The sequence below is a fragment of the Miniopterus natalensis genome, chromosome 12 (assembly GCF_054644295.1).
Source record: "Miniopterus natalensis isolate mMinNat1 chromosome 12, mMinNat1.hap1, whole genome shotgun sequence".
NCBI classification, from domain to species: domain Eukaryota; kingdom Metazoa; phylum Chordata; class Mammalia; order Chiroptera; family Miniopteridae; genus Miniopterus; species Miniopterus natalensis.
Genome location: NC_142092.1, coordinates 8,263,675 through 8,287,422, shown reverse-complemented (window position 1 = coordinate 8,287,422; position 23,748 = coordinate 8,263,675). Strand labels below are relative to the sequence as shown.

At 42.0% G+C, this 23,748-nt stretch overlaps 1 protein-coding gene and 1 pseudogene across 1 annotated transcript; both read right to left on the bottom strand.

Moving 5' to 3' along the window:
• Positions 1-617: 617 nt before the first annotated feature.
• Positions 618-22,564, bottom strand: ZNF367 (zinc finger protein 367). Its single transcript, XM_087822603.1, has 5 exons — positions 21,989-22,564; positions 10,255-10,405; positions 6,650-6,769; positions 5,485-5,623; positions 618-3,117 (listed from the first exon to the last, which is right to left on the bottom strand). Exons 1-5 carry the CDS (start codon positions 22,373-22,375, stop codon positions 2,895-2,897), a joined length of 1,020 nt encoding a protein of 339 aa, XP_087678729.1. The 5' UTR covers positions 22,376-22,564; the 3' UTR covers positions 618-2,894.
• LOC107532306 (protein S100-A10 pseudogene) lies at positions 16,767-17,562 on the bottom strand (annotated as a pseudogene).
• Positions 22,565-23,748: the final 1,184 nt, after the last annotated feature.

Here is a 23,748-nt window from a genome sequence, read left to right as displayed (position 1 = left end):
TAAGTTTTGACTGCAAAACAGTCAAGTCACTTTTAATGACAGCCTTAATCTACTTGCATTTTATTTGTTTCTATGTCCATATTTCCAAGACCTTACGTGGGTGTTCAAATCTCATCTTTACTCTGTTAAAATCACAACTCACAACTAAAGAGTTGCAATTCTTTGGCAAAGTCCCAGGCCGAACCTTGTCTTTTCCAGTACAAGACTAAAGATGTACTAAAAATAACTCATGAAAAATAGGGCAGATTTGCTTGACTCCGAAAAGTAAACAGGCTCTGAGTGGATTCTTGCGGAGGTGACCCCAGATTCAACACATCCTGAATATAAGTAAAATGAAATGCGGGCCTGATCACCCTACTGTAAGGTCTGCAATAGGGCTGGCAACACTATCTACACAGTGTACTTTTAGCACTGTAACAGTGAACCAGATGAGAAAGTTAAATGAATATCTATAATCTAAAAGGCCATCATTTTAAAGTAAGAAAAAGCAATTCATACTATGGTTCCAATTATGCTAAAAAGATGACTGGGATGAGACTGGAATGAAATCACGGTTATATATTTTGATAGGAAAACAAATTATAAAGGGTTCAAGAATGAGCATGTATTTTAAACTATAAATTAAAATAAAATTTTATTCAAAGCATCTTTTAAAATTACAGCATGTTTATTCTTATGCTGTTAACTCCGCCAAACTACAACTTAGCTATCTGAAGCATAAAACACTTCAAAAATTTGAATGTAAACCACATTTTTAAAACAAAAAGCAGTCCTAACACACCTCAGATTTTAAATGCCAATGTATTTTGTCCAAGTATATAGCTTATATCAAAAAGAACATTTTAAATATTTCTATAGTAAATAGCTGTAATAATTTCTTAAACTTTCAATTATACAAATAAAATATGTTTGTGAATATAACTATTATAGTTGACAAAAGCTGACTAGAGAAACAAAAACTCTTACTTTTGAAGGCCTTAAATTTTATTATTTTTGAATTGGCAAGTATTTGTATTTTTAAAATTCTTACTCCCCTTCCTTATGTAATTTCATCAAATTTTAAATTTCCCAAGACTGATAAGTGTAGCTTTCTATAGTTCATTTAAGTCGTACTTGAGAGGAAAAATCTAGAGAAAAATGCTGACGCCTAAACCAAGAAAACTCAATGCTACAGTCTCTGTTCCTGTGCTTTTAGCGCTCCAAGTTAAAATTCTGCAATATCAGGTTACAAACAAAATTCTTAGACCATTACAAATATAAATTTTCTCATTACAAAAAAAAAAAAGATTTGTAATTTACCGTACTGAGGGTTACATTGTAAAGTGTATCCTCATCATACACGTTGTTACTATCACCTTTCACACTTCTGCTCCTTTTCAAGACACTTACACACACTCCCTTCCCCACGGCTACACACGTGAAACTCTGTGACTTCAACACACTGGGATTTGAGGAGAAAGAAGCCTACATTTTAGATAATGTTTACACTACATCTGTAGGCTACTACTTGAATTCAAAAAAGAAATAAAAGGCGCTGAAGAGCCCATGTTTCCCTCTATTATTCTGAGATTTACTCCAATTAAACAGTCTATAAAAATTACCATGTTATGCAGGTTATTTAGTCTCTGCTTAAAACGAAAGCTAAAATGACGGAGGCTTATGCCTACATAAAGGAGGTGACCTGCTCAGCTCTGGATTTTTCTGTTCATGCTTCAGTATGTGAAGTGGTGTTTAAAACTTAACCTATCTGGAAAAACGGTTTAAAACCACACAAGTTAACACACATGCAGTTAAAACTATTCCAGAAGCCTACTTGTTTGAGTAGCTAATATTTTCTGCAGTGTTTCACTGATAGTTGAATTTAGTGAGCACAAAAAAGCTTGGCCTGTTATTCTGAAAAGCAAGAAGGTGGCTTTATGCACTGAAAACATAAATAGGCTTTCATTTGCTAATAATTCTAAACAAGCAGTATTATTAAAATTTAGTGTTTGCTAACAAAAGATCTAAAACAGTTCACTACAAAACAACCCTGTAGATGTCCCTTTTATGAATAAAAATCCAAGTGCCAAATCTCGTTACAGGGCCCGTATTAAAAAAAACAATTACCAGGTTACCTAGATTTTGCAAGATTACTCACTCAATTTCAGCAAATGAGAAATATGAAATGTGCAAAGGTTCCCAAGTTAACAAGAGGGGGAGGACAAGTGCTTTTCGAACCTAAACATCATAGGAAGTTGTAAAGCCTCAGAAAGAGAGAATAAGACCGATTTTACTCCAATTTTTAAAATTCTGAACTAATATGCATCTTGCCAAGATCCTCAAATATCCTTTTTCTTCCGAAGTCTGTAACTTAGGACATCTTCCAAAATAGTCAGTTTTCCATTTTCCATTTCTCTGATCGTCTTAGTCACACTATTTTGCAATTTAAAAACATTTATCTTACATACCTCTTACGCTGTCTCGCTTACTTCCGTGCTGACAGTACTGTTAAACACACTAGTACACCAACAATCTGTCCTAACCTTCTTTGGCTACATGTCCCATTCTGCTTTGTTTTTTGTTTGTTTTTTTTTTTCATAAAAGTGTCTTATTCAGAAAGTGCTTCCTGTGAGAACTGCTTCCAATGAATACATTAAACTTGCAAAAATCTAGCTTCCCACAATACGTAGTTTCCTACCCTGTACTAGAAGTCCCATATTTACAAAATATTTTAAACTTTACAACAATCCATTACCATATAAAAAAGTGCAATTCTCTCTGCCCCGCAGTCTGGGGCAATGACATTCTTCATCCATTACTACAGAATAGCAGCCTATGGTAGCGAATAAGGTGCTTAGCTTATGCCCGAGGATCTACTTTAGAAGCGCCGGCGTCCCGGGCGCAGCGCCGCGCGGCTACTGGCGCAGCGGCGCGCCCGTCAGGTTGGCGAGCTCGATGAGCGCCAGCGCCCCGTGCAGGCGCTCGCGCTGCTCCTGCAGCCGCCGCCGCGCGCCGCTCTTCTCGTCGTCGTCCTCGTCCGACTGCAGGTACTCCAGCGGGTCCTGCTGCTCCTGGTCGGCCTTCTGCGCCAGCTTCCCTTTCACGGCGGGGGCGCGCTGCTCCCGGCTTTCCCAGTACCTGCGGGAAACGCAGCCGCATTACTGGATGTCTACGTGGCATTCTCAAATGTCTACTTGGCTGGGTCAAAAAGAGGCTCTTTACCACGGTGGTCACTATGTTACAGTTCCAGAAGTTATAAAGTGATGTCACATATATTACACATCTTTCTCATTACGGAGGAAACGTTCAAGTTCCGGGACTGTCTGATTTTCAAAATCAAAACCTGGCAGTTCTGGATCATATACTCAACTCTCTAATCACGTGTTTTTGACATTAAACTACAGCTGCCTTAAAGACCATGTGTAAAATGCACTAAGGTATGCAGGAAGTAGAACAAATAACTGCTAGAAATCTATTTATTCTATCCACAGAGGGATAGTGACTTCTGACAGAGTTAACTATGAGAAACTTGAAACTCATACAATATGACTTACAGATTAGTACCTGGAACACAGAGTTTCAAAAATTTAAGAGCACCACCATTATTCTATTACATGGCCAACTGGTAATTCACAGGAGAAAAATGAAAATTTGGTAACTAAAGAAATACATATTTAAATCACAGTATCATTACATCCAAAAATGTCCATACAAAGACTTGCAGGTTAATATTCATAGTAGCTTTATTTGTAGCCTGCAATAGCCAAAAATAACCCAATGCCCATCAGTAGGTGAATGAATAAACGAGTTGAGGTATATCCATGCAATGGATTACTACTCAGTGATAAAAAGGAATGGACTATTGGTACATAGATGAATCTCAAAATAATTACATTGAGTGAAAGAAGCCAGACAAACAGGGAGTGCATACTGTACAGCTTCACGTGTATAAAATTCTAGAAAATGGAAACTAGTTTATAGTGACAGGAAACAGATCAGCATTGTTTGGGTAGAGGTGGGCAAGAAGGGGTGGGAGGAATGGGTCAGGAAGAGGCCTGAGGAGACTGCTGGAAGCGATGGATATGTCCACAATCTTGATGATGATGATTTCACAGATGTATACCTATGTCCAAATGTACCAAATTATACACTTTAAGTGTGTACAATTTATTTTATGTCAATTATACCTCAGTAAACCTGTTTTTAAAATTAGATACAAAAAAAGTACAACTACTAGATTTCAGGAAACCTGACTACTCAAACTGGAAAAGTTTTGGCAATACTCAGACATATTTAAAAAAATGCAAATAGTTCAGTATGACTTGAAGGACAACCAGAAAAGGAAAGTGGCAAAGAAGTTTAACTAGGTCAGCAGAGACCAGGTAATGAAGGGCTTTGAATGCCATAATAAAGGGTTCAGACTTCACACTGAGGAGCACATCAGCATTTTAGAAAGATCCCTCTGGCAGCAGCATGGAGAATGGACTGAGGGATGAAGCAGCCTCCATGAGGCGGTCACTGAGACGGGAGAGAGGAGGCGGGTATGGATGACCAAGAGAGAATGGGGTGGCGGAGGCCAGCAGGAGGAGGAGGGACGGGATCCAGTTAGCAAGACACATAATCCCTGCCCTGGTGGAGCTCACAGGCCAGCAGGAAAGGCAGGCACGGAATGAATGAGTGAGTTTATGATGAAGGTTTTGAAAGGGAAAACAGAGTGCGTTATAAAAGTATCTATTAAGCGAGTCTAACCTTATTTGTTTTGGGGGCTGGTGAGCAGGTTAGGGAGGAACTTCCTGAAGGGATGTTAACCTGAGTAAGACGTGAAGAATGAGCCTCGTGGCTGAAGGAAGAGGGAAGCCAGCACAGTCTGCCGAGGCAGCGGGGAGTGCAAAGGCCAAGAACCACAGGGGGAGCAGTGCCGAGGAACCAGGGGCCAGAGGGCTGGAGGCCGCTTTACTGCCAGAGGGAGGCAGACCTCCTGAAATCACACTATCCTTAGAGACAATTTTTTATACTGCTCCTTCCACCTTGTTGCCATTAAAAAAAATTAAACTGGGTGCCTCTTGGAACATCTCTCTACATATAGCTCTATCCATATATATATGGATCTATAGATATGTAGAAATATGGATATATATGTACGTGTGTGTGTATATCTCTATACCAATCAGCACAAACCTAATTCTTATGTAAGACAATGAAAAGGGGTTGCACCGACAACAAATGAAATATATATAAAACATTCTTGTAAAAATGAGGAAAACTCTTGCTTTTAAAATAAATTGCGGTATGGGCGGGCACTCAAGACTAATTAATATCATATAGTTTTCTATCACACAGAGTTCCTAATAACACTCCTAACAATTCTGTAGTTTAAAAACATAAAGCACCATTTCATAAAATGTGTATAAAAGCAACTTATTTAAATGGGAGAACTGCAGAAGTGCCCAGCATCAGCCCATGCGCTGGGTGGCATTCTGCAGTGGACTCCAGGGAGAGCCTTACTTTGCCAACCACTCAGCAGCAGCCTGGTTGTCCACAGCCTGGTGCTTACTGAGAGCGTCGGTGGGCTCCTCCCGCTTCAGCCTGGCGTAAGGGTGCTTCGGACAGTGGCGGTTTGCGTGGGTGAATCTGCTCAGGCAGCCTTCAAAACAGAGGGAAACACTCATCAGAATCGGGCCATCCGGCAGACATGGAAAATGTTCAGTGTCACTGGTAACCAGGAAAAGTAAATCAAGACGGGGAGCTTTAGCATTCTATAACTTGAGAAACTAAAAACCCTAAGCACAGTATTTTACCAGCCTAGTGAGGAGGACAGGATGATGGTTCCTTCCCCTCTTGGTCATTGTTATAAATGTTGCAACTCCACTGGGAAGTGATTCATTAGCCTGAGTCATAAAATGGTCGAACCCTCTGACCCTGGAATTCTATTCTCGGACTCTGTCATAAGGCAACATCCCGAAAGATGAACAAAGCTTTAACAAAGTTTAAGTAGGAAAACGTGACCCTTTGCTCTGTTGATAACAAATTTTAAAACAAATTAAATACTCAATATCCAACACAAAGGCAATCAATATGTACAGCTGCCTCTTGATGCGTGGGGGTTAGGGGCAGAAATCCAGGTATAACTAGTATATGCTTAAGCACATTCACTAGATGAAAAAGCCTGAAGACATTCATTACTGACCATAATCAAGAAAACCATAGAGCTACAGAACAAAACTGCACTGAATTTCAATTATAACTGCATAAAAATGTGCACAAGAAAAACATCTTAAGAAAATGTGATAAGAGATGAAGAAAATCACCTCAGAAAAGTGGTAAGAAATTACCAACAGTGGCATCTTAAGATGGTAAAATTTCCCCCTTCACTGAAAATGCAGACGATAATATGCTTCCATCAGTTTAATAGTTAAAATGTTTAAAACCAAAGTAAAAGCCTACTCTAAAGGCTGTGTTTAGTTTCATATAATGTTTTTAATTGCCACTTAAGATTTTCACCTAAGAAGAATACTTTATTTTAAAAATCAATCTTTCCCCAGAAATTGAACATGGTGTTTTCTAAAATCTTGATCAAAAAAATCTCTCCTCCTAAAAAATTCAAGCAAGAGATATTTTAACTACTAACTCACATCTAGCTGTTACATAAACTTAAGTCCTAACATCATACCATTTTCTGAACAAACAAAAGGTTTCTCTCCCGTGTGGAGACGCTGGTGTGTTTTGAGCTGTCCGCTTTGAACAAAGGCTTTTCCACAGTCTGGATAGTCACACTGGTAGGGTCTCTCACCTAAGTAGACAGATGTTATACGTTATTTCTGAGACAACAGGGTGAGAAGAAGGGGCAGGGGGAGAGAATCCATCTTATATAGATTACCACTCCAAACAACAACAGAACAAGGCTCTGCAGAGCTGGAGGTGAAAACGCAGGCAGTACCTCCATGCTATCAAGCAGCTGTCCCCTTGGAGCACGGTCTTTTCTTTAGGTCTTGAGCTTTTAGGTACCCAGGTTCAAGTCCTTGAAGTTATCTTCTTCAGCTTATCCCATATTTTTCTCCCCATAATCCAAATCACCTCTTGCTGATTCTTTAAAATGTCTCCTGCTCTTACTTCCCACTGCAACTTCCCCTGGTGGACTGGCAGCCCCTCCACCTTGAACTAACCCTGGCTGCCCCCTGGGCACTCCGCCTGCACAGCACTTCCAAAGAGGCTGGCACAGAGCTCTTGCTTTTGTCATAGCAACTACCCCCAACTCACCCCAAACCCTATTACACTCCTTGGACAAATAAAAATTATCTGCTGACTTCTAAATGGCCCCCTAAGATGTGCGATGTAGCTGCTGGGTTAAGGGGCAGAGTTCTTTACTTCACCCCTGAGATCCAGTCCAGCCAGAAGGCAGCTCCTCGTCTTGTTCTGCTCCTTGCAAATCCTACCTTCTCTACCCATGCAAATCTCCTCAGTCCTGCAGCCTCTCAGCCAAACTCCTCCCGCCTCCCATAACGGAGCCTGTATCCTCTCGCTAACTTAGGATCCTGTGTTGTTCCTGCACCATGGTACTCTCCTTTTACAAAGATGCACAATTCCTTGTGCTCCAACTCACTTCCTGTACTCAACACAGTGCTAGGCTGGAGAAAGTGCTCAAGAATGTTGCTCAATTAAATTTATTATTTCTTGAAAAAATATTCTTTGATCAACAATTATATACTGGTTCTTCCTCTACAACTCAAAGACCGGTAACTAGTCCTCTCTAAATTCTTCATTATTTAGAAATGTACTAAATGGTTGTGATAGTTGGACCAGTTAATAAAACACAGGAGATGGGGGAGTTATTTAAAATAGTAAGAGAAAAGCTTTTTACAAAATATATACTATTAGAGTTGAACTATACCATGGAGATTTGGGGCTCAGTTTCCTGACATACAGTGTAGTAGGCAAATGCCTGGAAGCATCAGGTGACACAGTGGGTTAGTAGTCAGGACTGGGACTCAGGGATCTTTTCCTTATGCCACATGGTCTTGAATCTTACCTACACTGGCAACGTGTACTCAGCCTGTGAACCAGTTACTTGGGGATATTTCAAACTAATTAGATTTTTTAAAAATACAAAAATTCCTCCCTTGCTGGGTGGCTCAGTTTATTGGAGTGTTGTCCGACACAGCAAAAGGTTGCGGGTTCAATTCCCAGTCAGGGCACACACCTAGGCTGCGGGATTAGGTCCCCAATGGGGCACATACGGAGGCAATGGACCCATGTTTCTCTCTCCTCTCTTTCTCTCTCCTCTCTCCCTTTCCTCTCTCTAAAAAATCAGTTAAGAAACCATATCCTCAGTTGAAGATTAAAAAAAATACAAGAATTCTCAAAACCAGATATTTACTAAATAATTGTTTTACTAAATGGTACATAAAGTCAAAACTTCTTGGCCACCATAGTTTATGATTCAAAATTTAAATTATACCCTTTTTCAGGAATTTAGCTTAGGCTTTAGCTATATTCTAACATAATGTTAAAATATATCTTTTCAAAAACTAAGAAAGAAACAGATGATGATCATAAAAATAGTGAAAAAAACAGGGGTCTAAGAGTTAAAAACCCAACTCTAGACCAGGAGTGCCCAACAGAAATAAAGTGTAAATACTTCTAGTAGCCATATTAAAAAAAAGGAAAGAAAAACAGGTGAAATTAATTTTGAAAATATATTTTATTTAACCCAATATATCTAACATATTATCATTTCAGTATGTAATCCGTTTCAGAAATTATTAAGGACATCATTTACTCTTTTTTTCATACTAAGTGTACTTTATACACAGTGCCCATCTCAGTTTAGATTAGGCACATTTCAAGTGCTAAAGGGCCGCATGTGCTACTAGGATGGCCAGCAGAGCTCCTGACTTCAGGATATGAGAGGCTGCAGCAGTGGTACGTGGTTTGGGAACCTCAGTTTCCTCATCTGTAAATTATTAGAACCATGAGGCCCCTTCTTCTGAGATCAACTTTCTCTGTGGAAAGAACAAGGACTCTCTCTGTATTATTTGTTCTTTCTATACGGTACTTTAAATGCAAGCATAATTTCTCTACACAAATAAAGATGTATGATAGTCTTGAAATAGCTGCCTACAATACATTAATTCTGAAAAGTTATGCTTCACCTTAGATTTAATGGCGAGGTCAAACACTTTCATGGCACACTGAGGGCTCAGGAAATTCTATTAAAAACTTGACAATTACTATTTTAGTATATGGCTTACAAGTCAGTTAAGGGCATATCAAGTTTAAACAATTATACAGACAAGTTAGGGGCAAATCAAGTAAAAATCAGATAGGTATAAGGATAAAACTAAATGTAGTAATAATGTTCCTATGACTACTAGATTAATTACCCTATACCTTTAGAAGTCACATGGTTCAGAAAGCCATCCCTCTCTACCAAAAAAGAAACTACTTAGAGTGAAAAGCTTCCTCTCTCTTTTGGCCTCCAGCTAATAGTTCCTGCTATAGATGTGATAATTAACTATAGGAATTCTGCTTGAGGATTTTTTGGGGTGTTTTTTTAATTTTTATTTATTGATTTGAGAGAGAGAGAGAGAGAGAGAGAGAGAAACATTGATTTGTTGTTCCACTTACTTATGCACTCATTGGTTGATTCTTGTATGCGCCCTGACCGGCAACTGAACCCATAACCTTGGCGTATTGGGGACAATGCTCTAAACAACTAAGTTAGAATTTTTGCAAGAGCAGCCCCTTGCCACAGAAGGTGCTTCCCCCTACCCCCAAGAGGTAGGAAATATGTACAGTTCACAGGAGTCTCCATAATTGGACTCAGATCAGCAGGGGAAGGGGGGTGTGAACGGACCAACAGAGAACGAAGGAATCGAGGAATTTCTCTCTTCCTCAGATCACATTCAATGCCCACCTGTCCACAGCCTGCACCCACCCCTTGCCTTGCCCCTCCTCCCTCCCCTTAACAATAAAAGATGCCTGAATTTCAGGCTCTTCTTAAAACGGATTTGAGAATTAGTTCTCCCATTTCTCAAGCTAGGCCTTCTCGATCAATAAAACTTTCCTTGCTCCAAACCTCTGATCTATTGAATATTGGCATTTCTTTTGAAGTATCAGGAACACAAACCTTGGACCAGTAACACGCACAGTGCCTGTTTTAAAAAACTACAATAAGGAAATATAAGGCAACTAAAAAATAAATTTATAAGCCCAAACATCAAATCAGCTTTCAGTTAGGTATTATTTTTGACATTCTCTAAGATTTGCTCAATTTACCTGTATGAGTCCTTTTGTGAGCCTGGAGTGATTTCTCCCGTGGAAACACCCTATTACAGATGTCACAACGAATTCTGCTGGACGAATGCTCTCCTTCATTTATTAAATCCCGGACAGTATCTGCTCTGGGTCTACCACGCCGGATTCCATCCTGTTAACAATTTGTATAAACATTAATATATTTCTTGGATTTTACTCATAGCAAAATATCATAATTTTTTTTAAATCTTTCTTGAGTGACATCACCAAAAATGGTAGCATAGATAGTTCCAAGGACCTCCACAGATCACTGAAAAATCGAGCTGTCACAATCAGCTTTGTCATAGCTCCAGAAGACAGAGATTTACAGCAACTCAGTGAACTGAGTCAAGAAAAAGACAACTTGAAATAGTAGGAAAGCTTTGCAGCATTTTTTACTTGCCTTTGCCCTCTCCTTACTACACAGTGGTCCTGAAGACAGCAGCTTTCTTTCTCAGTGTGGGAACCTAGTCCTGGTTCCAGAGAGAGCAGAGCAGACCTTATGAAAGAACTGTGTTGGTTTTGACCTGACAGGGCTACGCGAAGGACGGAGGCAAAGTGCTTGTCATGGTTTTGCCTAACTTAGCACTCTCTGGGTGGAAAAGTGGGCTACACAAAACCCTTGAGGCAACTGACAACAACGTGATGCTACATGGGGCAAATGAATTCAACTGAGGCAAACAAATATACCAAAAGCCTGGGGGAAACACTGGGGAGAGAGTTACTTTGGGAAGTCAGGGCATTGGAAAGTGCCCATGAATCCTAAGGGTAGGAATTTAGAAAGCCACACACTTGCCCAGGGTGGGAAGCATGCTCAGAAAAGACTTGGAAAGACACTCAGCTTTCACCTTTGGCAGATCTTAGGCTCAGCACAAGCAGGAAATGAAGACTAAGGCAGAACTGTGAGCAGCGTGGCTAAGCACTGTGAAAGAGCCACAGCACAGAGCCATTCTGCAATCATTACAAGGTTTCTTCCCTCTCTTTTTCTGGCTCCCGGCATTCCAGGAGATCTCTCTCAAAATATGAGCTAACCACATGCTAAAGAAACAGACTCTAAAGAACAAACAAAACAAAACAGACTTTACAGAAATAGTCTAGAAAACCTGCCAAACAACTAGAATCCACAGCAAACAACAAAAACAAATTCTGAGGAGAAGAATCTGATTTCCAGAGTTACCTCATTATAATATTCAAAACATCTAGTTTTTAACAAAATATTACAAAGCATTCAAAGAAACAAAAGCATGGACTATACAGAGGAAAAACATGATCCAACTATATGCTGTCTATAAGAGACTCATTTTAGATCCAAAACACAAATAGGTTAAAAGTGAAAGCGTGGGAGAAGAAATAACTATTATAAATACATACATACCTAACAAGAGCCCCCAAACTGTATGAAGAAAAGTAGCAGAACTGAAGGTAGAAAGAGACAGTTCAGAAATAGCTGGAGACTTCCACTGTTAATTAATGGATAGGACAACTAGCTAGGTCAACAAAGCTTTGGAAGACTTGAACAACACTATAAACCGACTGGACCTAACAGACATATACAGAACATTCCACGCAAAAACAGCAAATATAGAACATTTCCCAGGACACACCATAATGTCAGGACACAAAGCAAGTATCAATAAATTTTTAAAAATTGAAACCATCCAAAGTATCTTCTCCAACACATATGGAATGAAACTATAAACCTGTAACAGAAGGAAAAAAATGGAAAATTCACAAATATGTGGAAATTGGATAACACACTCAATCAGCCAATTGGTCAAAGAAGAAATCACAAGGGAAATAAGAAAATACTTTGACATGGATGAAAACAAAAATACAACACATCAAAACATGTGAGATACAGTTCTTAGATTTGAAGGCTTAATATAAGACAGCAATTGGTGCCTGACGTGATCCACAGATTCAGTGCAATCCCTATCAAAATTCCAAAGGTCTTTTTTGCAGATATAGAAAAAGCCATCCTCAGCTTATATGGAAGTGTAAGAGGCTCCAACAGTCAAAACAATATTTTAAAATAACAAAACAGGAGGACACACACCCTTATTACAAAACTTACTAGGAAGCAACAGCAACCAAGACAGGTGGTGTTGGCAAAAGGAAAGATATACAGACCAATAAAATAGAACTGAAAGTCAAGAAATAAACTCATATCTACAACCAATTAATTTTCAACAAGGGTGCCAAAAACACTCAATGGGGAAAGAACAGTCTTCTCAACAAATGGTTCTAAAATAACTAGATTTCTACATGTAAAAGAATGAAGTTGGACCTCTACCTCATACAATATATAAAAAACTAACTCAAAATGTATCATACCTCAAAATGGCAGAGCTAAACACTAAAAAAGCTCTTTAAAAAAACAAACAGGAATAAGTCTTCATGACCTTGTATTTGGCAATGGATTCTCAGATATGGCACCAAAAGCATAGGGATAAAAGAACAGATGATGGGAGGTAATATTTGTGATATTACCGAATATATCTCATAAGGGTACAGCATCCAATACATATAAAGAACTTTTACAACAACAAAATGACAACCCAATTAAAATATGAGTAAAGGACATAAATACACATTTCTCCATAGTAGTTACACAAATGGCCAGCAAGCCCATGAAAAGATGCTCAGCATCATTAGCCATTAGGGAAACGCAAATCAAAACTACAATGAGGTCAGTTATACCTCAATAAACCTCAAAGAAAAAGAATTCAATATAAAAAACCACAGCGACATACTTCACACCAACTACGTTATATTTTGTTTAAAAAAGAAAAAATTAGAAGAAAATTAAAGTGTTTTTGGTAAGGATATGAAGAAATTAGAACCTTGCTGGTGGTTATGTAAAGTGTTCAATGTGCGGAAAACTTTAACAGTGTGGTGCAATGTACACACATATACAGTGGAATACATGCGCATACACAACGGTATGTTATTTCTTCATTGTTGTCCATGTCCGTGAGTAGTTGTTTTTCTTTTTTTGCTCAATCCTTCTACCCATCCCCCATGCAACTCCCCAACCTCCCTATGTTTTCTAGGAATTTTATGATTTTGAGTCTGACATTTAAGTCTAATCCATTTTGAGTGTATTCTTGTGTATGGTGGAAGAAGGTTGTCTAGTTTCATTTTTTTGCACGTATCTGTCCAGTTATCCCAACACCATTTATTGAATAGACTGTCTTTACCCCATTGCATGTTCTTACCTCGTTTGTCAAATATTAATTGACCATAAAGGCACGGGCTTATTTCTGGGCTCTCTAGTCTGTTCCATTGATCTATTTTTATGCCAGTATCACGCCGTTTTGATTACGATGGCCTTGTAGTACAGTTTGATATCAGCATGATTCCTCCAACTTTGTTTTTCTTTCTCAAGATTGCTGTGGCTATTTGGGGTTTTTTGTTGTTGTTGTTCCATATAAAGTTTTGGAATATTTGTTCTAGCTGTGAAATGTGCCATTGGTATCTTGATAGGGATTGTGTTGAACCTGTAGATTGCTCTGGGTAGTATGGACATTTTAATAATGTTAATCCTTCCTATCCATGAACACGGTATATGCTTCCACTTATTTATATCTTCTTCCATTTCTTTCTTCAGTGTCCTATAACTTTCCAAGTACAGCTTTTACATCCTTGGTTAAATGTATTCCTAAGAATTTTATTCTCGTTGAAGCAATTGTACATGGGATTCTTTTCTTATTTTCCCTTTCTCATAGTTCATTATTGGTGTGTAAAAATGCAACTGATTTCCTGATATTTATTTTGTATCCTGCTACTTTACTGAATTCACTTATCAGTTCTAGTGGTGTTTTGGTAGAATTTTTAGGGTTCTCTACATACAGTATCATGTCATCTACAAATAATGACAGTTTTACTTCTTCCTTTCCAGTTTAGAAGCTTCTTTTTTCTTCTTGTCTCACTGCTGTCTTAGAATTCCAGTACTATGTTAAACAAGAGTGGTGAAAGCTGACATCCCTCTCTTGTTCCTGATCTTAAGGAAAATGGCTGTAGTTTTGCCCATTGAGTATGATGTTGGCTGTGGATCTGTCATATATGGCCTTTCCTATGTTAAGGTATGATCCTTCTATTCCCACTTTGCTGAGAGTTTTTATTGTAAATGGGTGCTGAATTTTACCAAATGCTTTTTCTGCATCTACTGACATGATCATGTGGTTTTTATCCCTCATTTTGTTTATGTGATGTATCACGTTTATTGATTTGCAGATATTGTACCAACCTTGTATCCCCGGAATAAATCCCACTTGATCATGGTGTATGGTCTTTTTAATATATTGCTGGATCCCATTTGCTAGTATTCTGTTGAGGATTTTAGCATCTATGTTCATCAGGGATGCTGGCCTGTAATTTTCTTTCTTTGCAGTGTCATCTGGTTTTGGAATTAAGATAATGCTGGCCTTGTAAAATGAGCTTGGGAGTCTTCCCACGTCTTGAATTTTTTGGAATAGTTTGAGGATGATAGGTGTTAGTTCTTTGAATGCTTGGTAAAATTCACCTGTGAAGCCATCCAGTCCAGGACTTCTGTTTGTTCAGAGTTTTTTAATTCCCGCTTTGATTTCACTAGTTATAATCTGTCTGTTCAGATTCTATGATTCTTCCTGATTCATTTTAGAAGATTGTGTTTCAAGGAACTTATCCATTTCTTCCAGATTGTCCAATTTGTTGGCATATAGTTGTTTGTAGTAACTTCTTACAATCTTTTGTATTTCTTTGGTGTCAGTTGTTACTTCTCCTCTTTCATTACAACAGAAAGTTATTAAGCCATAGAAATGACACATGCTACACAAGGTGGATGACCCTCAAAAACAGTATGCTAAGTGAAAGAAGCCAGACACAAAAGGCCACATATCGTATCACTCCATATGTAATGAAGTATCCAGAATAGGTAAGTCCATAGTGACAGAAACAGACTGGTGTTTTCCAGAAACTAACTGTAGAGGGGAATAGGAGTGACTACTTAATGGATACAGGGATTTTTTTTAGAGTAATGAAAATGTTTTGGAACTTAATATAGGTGGAGGTTGCAGAACATTGTGAATTACTGTCACTGAATTACACTTTAAAATGATTAATTTTGTTATATGAATTTCAGCTCAATTTTTAAAACCTAAGAAAATCTGAATATACTATGGATTTTAGTAATAATGTATCAATTCAGTTTATTTAAAAAAATATACCATACTAATTAATATAAGATGTAAGCAATAGGGGAAACTGGGTATATGGTTTATGGGAACTCTCTGTGCTATCTTAACACTTCCACACATTTAAAACTTACTTAAAATAAACATATACTTGAGAAGCTCAATCTCAACATGGATGAGTTACCTTACAGAACAAATCATGTTTAAAAATTTCTATAGATTGTAAAACCTATTTCTACAACAGCCGAGAGGTGGAAACAATCTAAATGTGCAGACAGATGAATGGATAAAGAAAATATGATATATATAATACAATGGAATTCAGCCTTAAAAAAGAGAGCAACCCTGCCCTGGTCAGTTTTGCTCAGTGGTTAGTGTCGGCCCATGGACTGAAGGGTCCTGGGTTCAGTTCTGGCCAAGGTCATGGACCTCGGTTGCAGGCTCTATCTCTGGTCCACTTATGTGAAGTAGCTAAAGTAGTCAAACTCTTAGGAATTATAAAAGTAGAATGGTGGTCGCCAGGGGATATGGGCAGGAAGAAAAGAGGAGTTCAGTGGGTATAGAGTTGCAGTTTTGCAAGATGAAAAATTCTACAGATCTATTGCACAACAGTGTGTATAGTTAACACTGAAAAGTGGTTAAGATGGTAAGTTTTATGTTGTGTTTTTTGCCACCATTGAAAAAAAAAGGAACGTGCAAACGCACTGCGGCAGATTATATAGCAAAAATATTCACTGCCCCTCTCTTGCTGTGGGCCCCAATAAGGCAAACCTGGCCACATAACTTGCTCTGGCCAATAAAATGTGAATGGAAATTACTTGTGTGACTTCTGAGCACAAGCTTCAAAAAGCCACCACATGGTTCTCAAGTTCCCACTTATAATGAAGCTCAGAATTGGCAAGGTCCTAACTGGAACTTGACTGACTTATGTTTAAGTCCAAATTAGCAAATTTTTCCACTTTTTTAGAAAATTTTTCATCTTCACCTTTACTCCTTGGCTGTGATCCTCACTAGCTACATGCAGCACCAGTCTCCCTTGATTAAAATTGTTCATCCAGCATCAGCAAAGAGGGATCTGAGTAAAATTAGAGAATCCATTGCCATCAATTATTGAGAGACAATAATTTTATAGATTGTTGATGGTTATGGTCATATCATGAATTGTTTTAAATATTGTTTTTAAAATGCTAAACAAATAGAGACAGCATATATGATCCATAAAAATAGGTGATTCTGCTAAGAAATGGAACATGAAATCAGGTTAATTAAAAACCTTAGTGATCAACTCCTCAGCATGAAAGAATCCTTTCCCCAATATATATATATATATTTGATTGATTTGAGAGAGGAAGGGGGAAAGAAAGGGAGAGGGAAAGAGAGAGGGGAAAAAAACACATCGATTTATTGTTCCACTTACTTATGCCTTCATTGGTTGATTCTTATATGTGTGCTGACTAGGGACTGAACCCACAACTTTGGTGTATCGGAAGACGCTCTAACCAACTGAGTTATCCAGCCAGGACTCCTAATATTATTTAAATGCCAAAAACATATTGTTGACTATTACAATTGTGTTTTATTTTTTTTATTTTAGGATCTAAAAAAGAAATTTGTTTATTGACAGCAAGAGGATACAAGCAATATAAAAATCAAAAACTTATCTAGCTTAATTGGCTTTTCTTTCTCTTGTCAAATGAGGGTGGGATTTTATTTGTACATTTTCTAAGGGTCCCAATCTGCTCATCAAAGCTTTATACAGGGGGAAGCTGTCGGGCAGAGATTCCTTAAGCAGCCAATTGGGAGAACTCTTATCAGGGCGGGAGAACTGCTCAGTGCCGCCTGCTTCTTTCCCTTCTGCTCGTGTGTATTACAGAATAGTCCCTGCAAGCGATGGGGAGCCCAGCATCTGTGAAAAGAGGCTCTGGAAGCCCGCCCTGCCCTCTCGGCACTGGTCCAGGTCCTTCATTATTTTGCCTCCACCTTTTTAATTTTCCAAAAATCCAGAGAACTCCTTTCTCGTGAGTACTGTCTCATCCTTCTTTGTTAAGTAGCCTTTATCGCCAGCAAATTTTTGAAACGTGAACATCATGGTTTCCACGGAGTGTTCCATTTGAACCAGCACTTTGGTGAGGTCTTGGCCGGAGGCGCAGCGGGATCACTGGGCCGGCTGGAACGCGCAGCGGCTATCACAATTTCAAATAACTGATTAGTTCATTAATATCAAAAATTTAAGATTACCCATTTCTATTTTCAATGTTTCTTGTAAAAAAAAATAAACAAGCATGTTTAGTAGGGAGGGAGATACACTTTTAAAAAGTTAACCATTTGGCTGCTTTCCAGTAAATGTAAGATCTTGTTTCAGCTACAAACCACACATTTATATTTTCCAGATGAGAAATAGCTAAAAAGTACAACATCCTAGCCATATACAAGACTTCACTAAGTGCATTCTTTGAACTAAGAAAATTAAGCAAGGCAAGTAACTAATCATCTAATGCCTAACTCAATGACTAAAAAGCATCTTTTAACCATACATATAAAAATAAGCAGTGCTACTTTAAAAGGACCATTTTCACTTTGGCCTTAGCAGTAAGAAAATGTTTCTAGATACATTTTGACAATAATAGAGACTCATCAGCAACCAAGTATAGCTGTAGCCTAAGAGAGAAATCTTGTTGAGACTACTTGATCTGCAAGAAAAGGTTAACAAATTCTAAGACACCTCACCCCATTCCTATCATGTAGCAAGTGCTGCAACATAAGCTACTAGAAAGAAGCAAAAAAATTAAATTGTCAAAAATGTTTGCATACTTCAGTAAGTTTAATTTTTTATATAGAATCTCAATACCTCCAGAGGTAGATTAGTGGTTTTTGAAAGTGTTTTCTAAACTATTTCATGATAAATGTTTTGAGTTCCCAATGTCAATAACTAACTTTAAAATTATTTAATAAAATTTGGGTTATTTCTCAACTCATTAGCATAATGTACACTTAGGCTTTAGAAAAGGTTATATTAAAACTTGGTATACATGTGATTACTAAACAAGTAAGTCTGACACATTTTTATACAAAGTAAAATTCAAATAAATTACTCAAACACAACCTAGAAGGAAAAGGGAAATAGGTCTCAGAGGGAGGCGTATGTACACTGACAAGTGAGAAAATGTAATTTATCATATTTCCTTTTTTGAAATCAGATTTAGATCCAAACTTCCTACGGCTCCCATATCTGCATCCTAACTGTATCCCCCACACCTTGACCTATCTACAAAACTTTCCAAGTCTTAATTTGAATTTATCTATTACATTGTCTGCACCTTCATACAGCATCTCCATTGATATATGGATAGGTATCAATAGTATGTGATAAGTCTACTTGCATTAGCTTAATATTAAAAATATAATAAACCCCTAAAGTCAATTAATACATGATATACACAGGAACAATATCATGTAGGGATTAAGAGCAACGGCTCTGGGCCTAGTTGGGCGTGGCTCAGCAGTTGAGCATCAACCTAGCATCCAGGAGATCCAGGTTCGATTCCCAGTCAGGGCACATGCCCAGGTTGTGGGCTCGATCCTCAGTTGGGGGCGTGCAGGAGGCAGTCGATCAATGACCACTCTCTCACCATTGACATTTCTGTCTCTCCCTTCCTCTCTCTGAAATCAATAAAGATATTTTAAAAAATAAAGAGCAATTGCTCTGGAAGGTTCCAGTCAGTTATCCCTCTTACCAAATGATGTTAACTAAACTTAATCTTGGGGACTCTTTAATTCCCCCTTCATCGGGTAAACAATGTAAATTAGGAAAGGAATTCAAAACACTTAACACAGAGCCTAGCAGTTTGCTGTGCCAAGCAATAAATGGTGACTACTGTGTTAACATGTTACGTTTAATATGATAGTAATTACTCTGCACTAATCAGCTATCTGTAAGGTTGTGTGCAGTCTAGGTGGTTGAGGAGTTCGGGTGATGATAGAAAGCGGAAGCAGGATAGGCAGCTGTCAGGTCCTGAAGGGTGTGAATGGCATCTGAGGCTAAGCACAGAAAAGCCAAACCACACAGGTTCCCACAGTGGAGAAGTAACCTCATGAATGCAGCTGAGTAGAGGGTACAAGGGCACAAGGTGGGGAGGGGCTTGGCATACCTTATGGCAGAGGGAAATCAGACCTGCTCCCTTCCCCCTCTCCCAAAATGCTACAGAAGATAATGCCAATATGCAATTATACCCACAAAAAGTGCTACGGAATCTTGTGATGAGGGGCCAAAATAAGTGGCTAGATGATGGATGTTCTCCCCACAGGCAGGGGAGGCAGTGTTGGACAGGAACAAGCAGCAGAGCAAGCAGGGCTGATACCAGGTATGCAGGACTCAGACACCTCCCTTGGGAGCAGCAGCAACAAAAAGACAGCAAATGAGCACAAATGTTGTTCTCAAACCCACAGCTGTTGTTGCCTCTAACCTGCATAATGAGAACAGGGTAGAAGGGAGCATGTTACTGGCACCAGCTTTATTGCAGACGTTGTCTCCCATCTTCCCAAAGAGTGAGCGGATAAAGTCAGCATGATTCACCCACAATGCACATGGAGATAAAGAACTACAAGCACTTTCCAGAAGCAAAACAAAGGGGACTGGGACTCCCTGTTTTTAGAGGGTACTGATCACAAATCATACTAGGTAACTTCCTTAAATAAAGGCATATTCCAGACTCCTCCCCCGCAACTCTGCAAAATGGGGAAGCTTAAATGAGTGAATTTTTGGAGTTGTATTTTAATTGCTTCATTGATGAAAGGACAAGTTAGAATCAATTCATCTAATAATGTATCAAACAGTTACAATATGAAAGGCTGTGAGGAAATATGAATATAAAACAGCCTTTTCACTTTTACATGTTTTGCATAACTTCTGGTATATTTTACCTCGGAAAAGAAGTGTACAAAGTGGAAATAAAATCAAAGGCTATTCACTGGGTGAGCAACTTTTATAAAAGGTTTGTATGAAAATAAGTCTCTTTTAGGCCAAAAAGGAACATACATGCAGATTTCATTTATCTATAACATTAATCTTCTTGGGTAATCCTAAATTAGATTCAGTCATAATTAATGAAATAATAAATCCAAAATCTTCCACACGTATTTGTGCATGTATGCCTTTATGTTGCTCAACTATATAACCTAATATGTGTTTTAAAAAAAGGTCTAAACACAAAAAAATGTCTAGGATACCTATCCATCTTACTAAGGGCTACCTAGACACAGCCAACAATGATTGGTTCCTTCGCAAACTCCCTCAGCACAATTAAGAACATTGCTACTGCTTGTTCAAATTTTTACTGAAGTGCAGCTTCGAGAGTTGAAATGTGTCAAAGCAAATAGTTTTATAACTTTATAGCTCTTTAACAACAATGACATTAGTAACATAAAGTGTATCAATTTCCTCCGTGTTCAAACAACACAATTTCAACATCTTTGCTACTGAATGCAAAATGATCAAACTTGTCTCAATTTACAAATACAGTATTTGCCAATACAGATGCACTTTACCACGAGGTGATTTACTTGTTTTATCTTCGGCAAACTGCTTATCTTATATAATCCGGTTAACAAACAGAACCCGAATAGTAATCTTATATTAGCACCACTCATTCATGTCATAACTATGTCCTGTGCACCTTTATTCAACCTTTACCCTGTGTAAGGTATTAAAGTCGAATAGCGTACGGAAGAGAAATGGTCGGGCCCTCCTGGACTTTACAGTCTGCGGAGCTGAGCGTGTGCACGCGGAGAGGCGCCCGAACACATGCCTCAGGACTGGGAGCCACAGCAACCCCCCAGTCCCAGCCCTCCCCCTACCCAGCTGTGCGGCCTTAGGGAGGTCCTTCACCAGTCTCCATCTAAGCCTCAACTGCCTAATCCGCAAAATGTAGGTTTGAACCAGGCAGTCACATCCGTCCACGCTCTCAAGTCTCGGGGCACGATCAACTCGAGGTTAGCGACAACGGCGTCCCACGCCACTGTGCTCTTCAGCACCTAGCAAAGTGGTTCCCTGCGTGCGTGAAAGGCAGCGAGGGCTGCCGAAGGCTCCCCGACGTCCCTTCTCACTCTTCGACTACCTCTGCAGGGCATCTTTAGCGGGGCGAGGGCCGGGAGTCTACGGTGGTGAAGCACAAACCGCGCAGCCCCTTCCTTCCCGCGCCCAGAGGAAGAGCTCGGGAGGCGGCCGCTTCCCTCCGTCCCGGGCCGGAGCGGACTCGGCGGCCGGCCTTCTCCAGGACCCCACCGCGGCCGCCAGCGGCCCGCCTCGGGTCCGACGGCCTCCCGGAGCCCGGGTCCGCGGCGCTGCCCCGCCCCCGCCCCCGCGGGCCCCGTTTTGGCGCGCGGCAGTGACGTCGCGTCCTGTCACCCGCCCCCGCCCACGCCGCGGCCCCAGCAGCGACTCCGCGTTTTAAACTCGGCCCCGCCCCGCCCGCCGAGTCCGCGGGCGCTGCCGGCTCCGGCCGCGCCGTTAACCGCCCGGCTGCCCCGCGCCCCGCCCCGCTCACCTTGAGGTGGCCGCTGTCCGGGCTGCTCGCTTCCTCCTCGTCCTCGCCCCCGGAGGCGGCGGGAGGGGGCGCGCCCCGGCCGCGAAGCCCCGGGTGCTGAGCAGCGGCGGGCAACGTGGCCGAGGCGGCGCCCCCCGCGGCCCCCGGGCTGAGCGTCACGTTGTGCGCGTTCTCGCCCCAGCGCCACGGGTACACCATAAAGTCGCTGAAGCCGGGACTGGTGGGGATGAGCGGCGGGGGCGGCTCCGGCTCCCCGCCGCACGTGGCCTTGATCGGGGTCGTTCGGATGACCGACACCAGCACCCGCTTCGGGGAGTCCTGGCAGAAGATGACGGGCGGCGGCTGCGGCGGGGCGTCCGCCATCGCCACTTCCACGCCCCGGATCATCGCCCTTCACGGATTTGCAGCTCCGACGGCCGCTGGCCGCGCTCCCTGAGCCCGGGTCTGCCCTTCGCGCCGCTCGGCCGCGCTGCGCCGAGTCGCTGGCTCTCAGTCCCGCGGGCTCATGGCCGGCGGACGTTTCCCGGAATCCTCCTGTGCGTGGGCCAGCGGAGGAGCGGAGCAGCCCGGCGGGCGGCGGGCGGCGGGCCGGACCCCAGCCCCGCGTCAGGCCGCCCTCTTTGTGCGCAGGCTGCAGAGGCGGGAAGCAGCGGGCGGCCTGACCGGCGGTGACAGGAAAGCAGGACTCTCGCCGCCGAACCCCCGAAAATAACAACCTGCTGCTGCGGTCCCCACTCGGACTTTTCCCGCGTTACATTTCGCGCCTGGGCGGAACCAATCACAGCGAGGCGCCTGCCCACTGGCCGCAGCGAAAAGTGACAGGTGCCGCGGACCAATGGCCGGGCCTGCGCTCCTTCCTCGCGGGGCGGGGCGGGGCCGGCGCAGCGCGCGGGTTCTTCCCGAGCAGCCATTGGCCGCCGCTCCCGTATTTTTTTTCTGCCTGGACGGCCAACTGCGTTCGAAACTCCGGGGGAGCGCGCGACGTCGCCCCTCGCCCGGACCCCGCGCCGGGAGCCCCGCCTCCGCGGCCCCCCAGGAGGGGCGGAGGGGCGCGGGGGTGACGGGGGAGACTACAGGGGCGGGCGGCAAGAGAGTTGCTGATTGGGCGGGCGTCGGGCGAGGGGCGGCTCCGGGGCGGTCGTTGGCGGGCGAGGGGGCGCCCCGCCCGCCTGCGGCTGTTGGGCTGTGGTTCCCGCGCGTCGGGAGTTTAAAGGTCTGTGGCCCCAGCGCAGGGCCGCCCTCCGGTGCCCCACTCCCAGCACCGGCTCTGCGGGGCCGCAGCCTTCCCACGCGAGTTTTCAGAATGCGCCCAGAGGGGCTCAGTTTCTTAACCGGCTTCCGTCTGCTCGGCTGTTGACCTCACTGCGAATTGACCCGCCCTCGCCCCCGACTCCCCCGGCTTAGGTGGGCATCAGTCCGGACCTTCGTCACCCAGGCCCTTGGTTGTCCATCTTTGTGAAATGCACTAGTTAAGTGTTTCCCGAGGTCCCCGTGTGCAGCGCGCGGCGCGAGGGGGCACGAGCTCCGTCTGCTCTTACACGCGGGGCGGTGCCCAAAGTCGGCCCGGGGACCCCCGCCCCCGCCGGCGGTTTCCCGCAGTCCCGCGGCCTCTGCAGCCGTGCGTCTGGACCCGCGTGGAGCTCCGGACTCCCCGCGGGGTCCCTGTATTCCAGGCTCTGTCTGCCCGCGCCGGCCTCAGGACCCCACCGCGAGCCACAGACGCGGGACAATCTCGCGAGTCGGAGCCGGGCGGGTCAGCC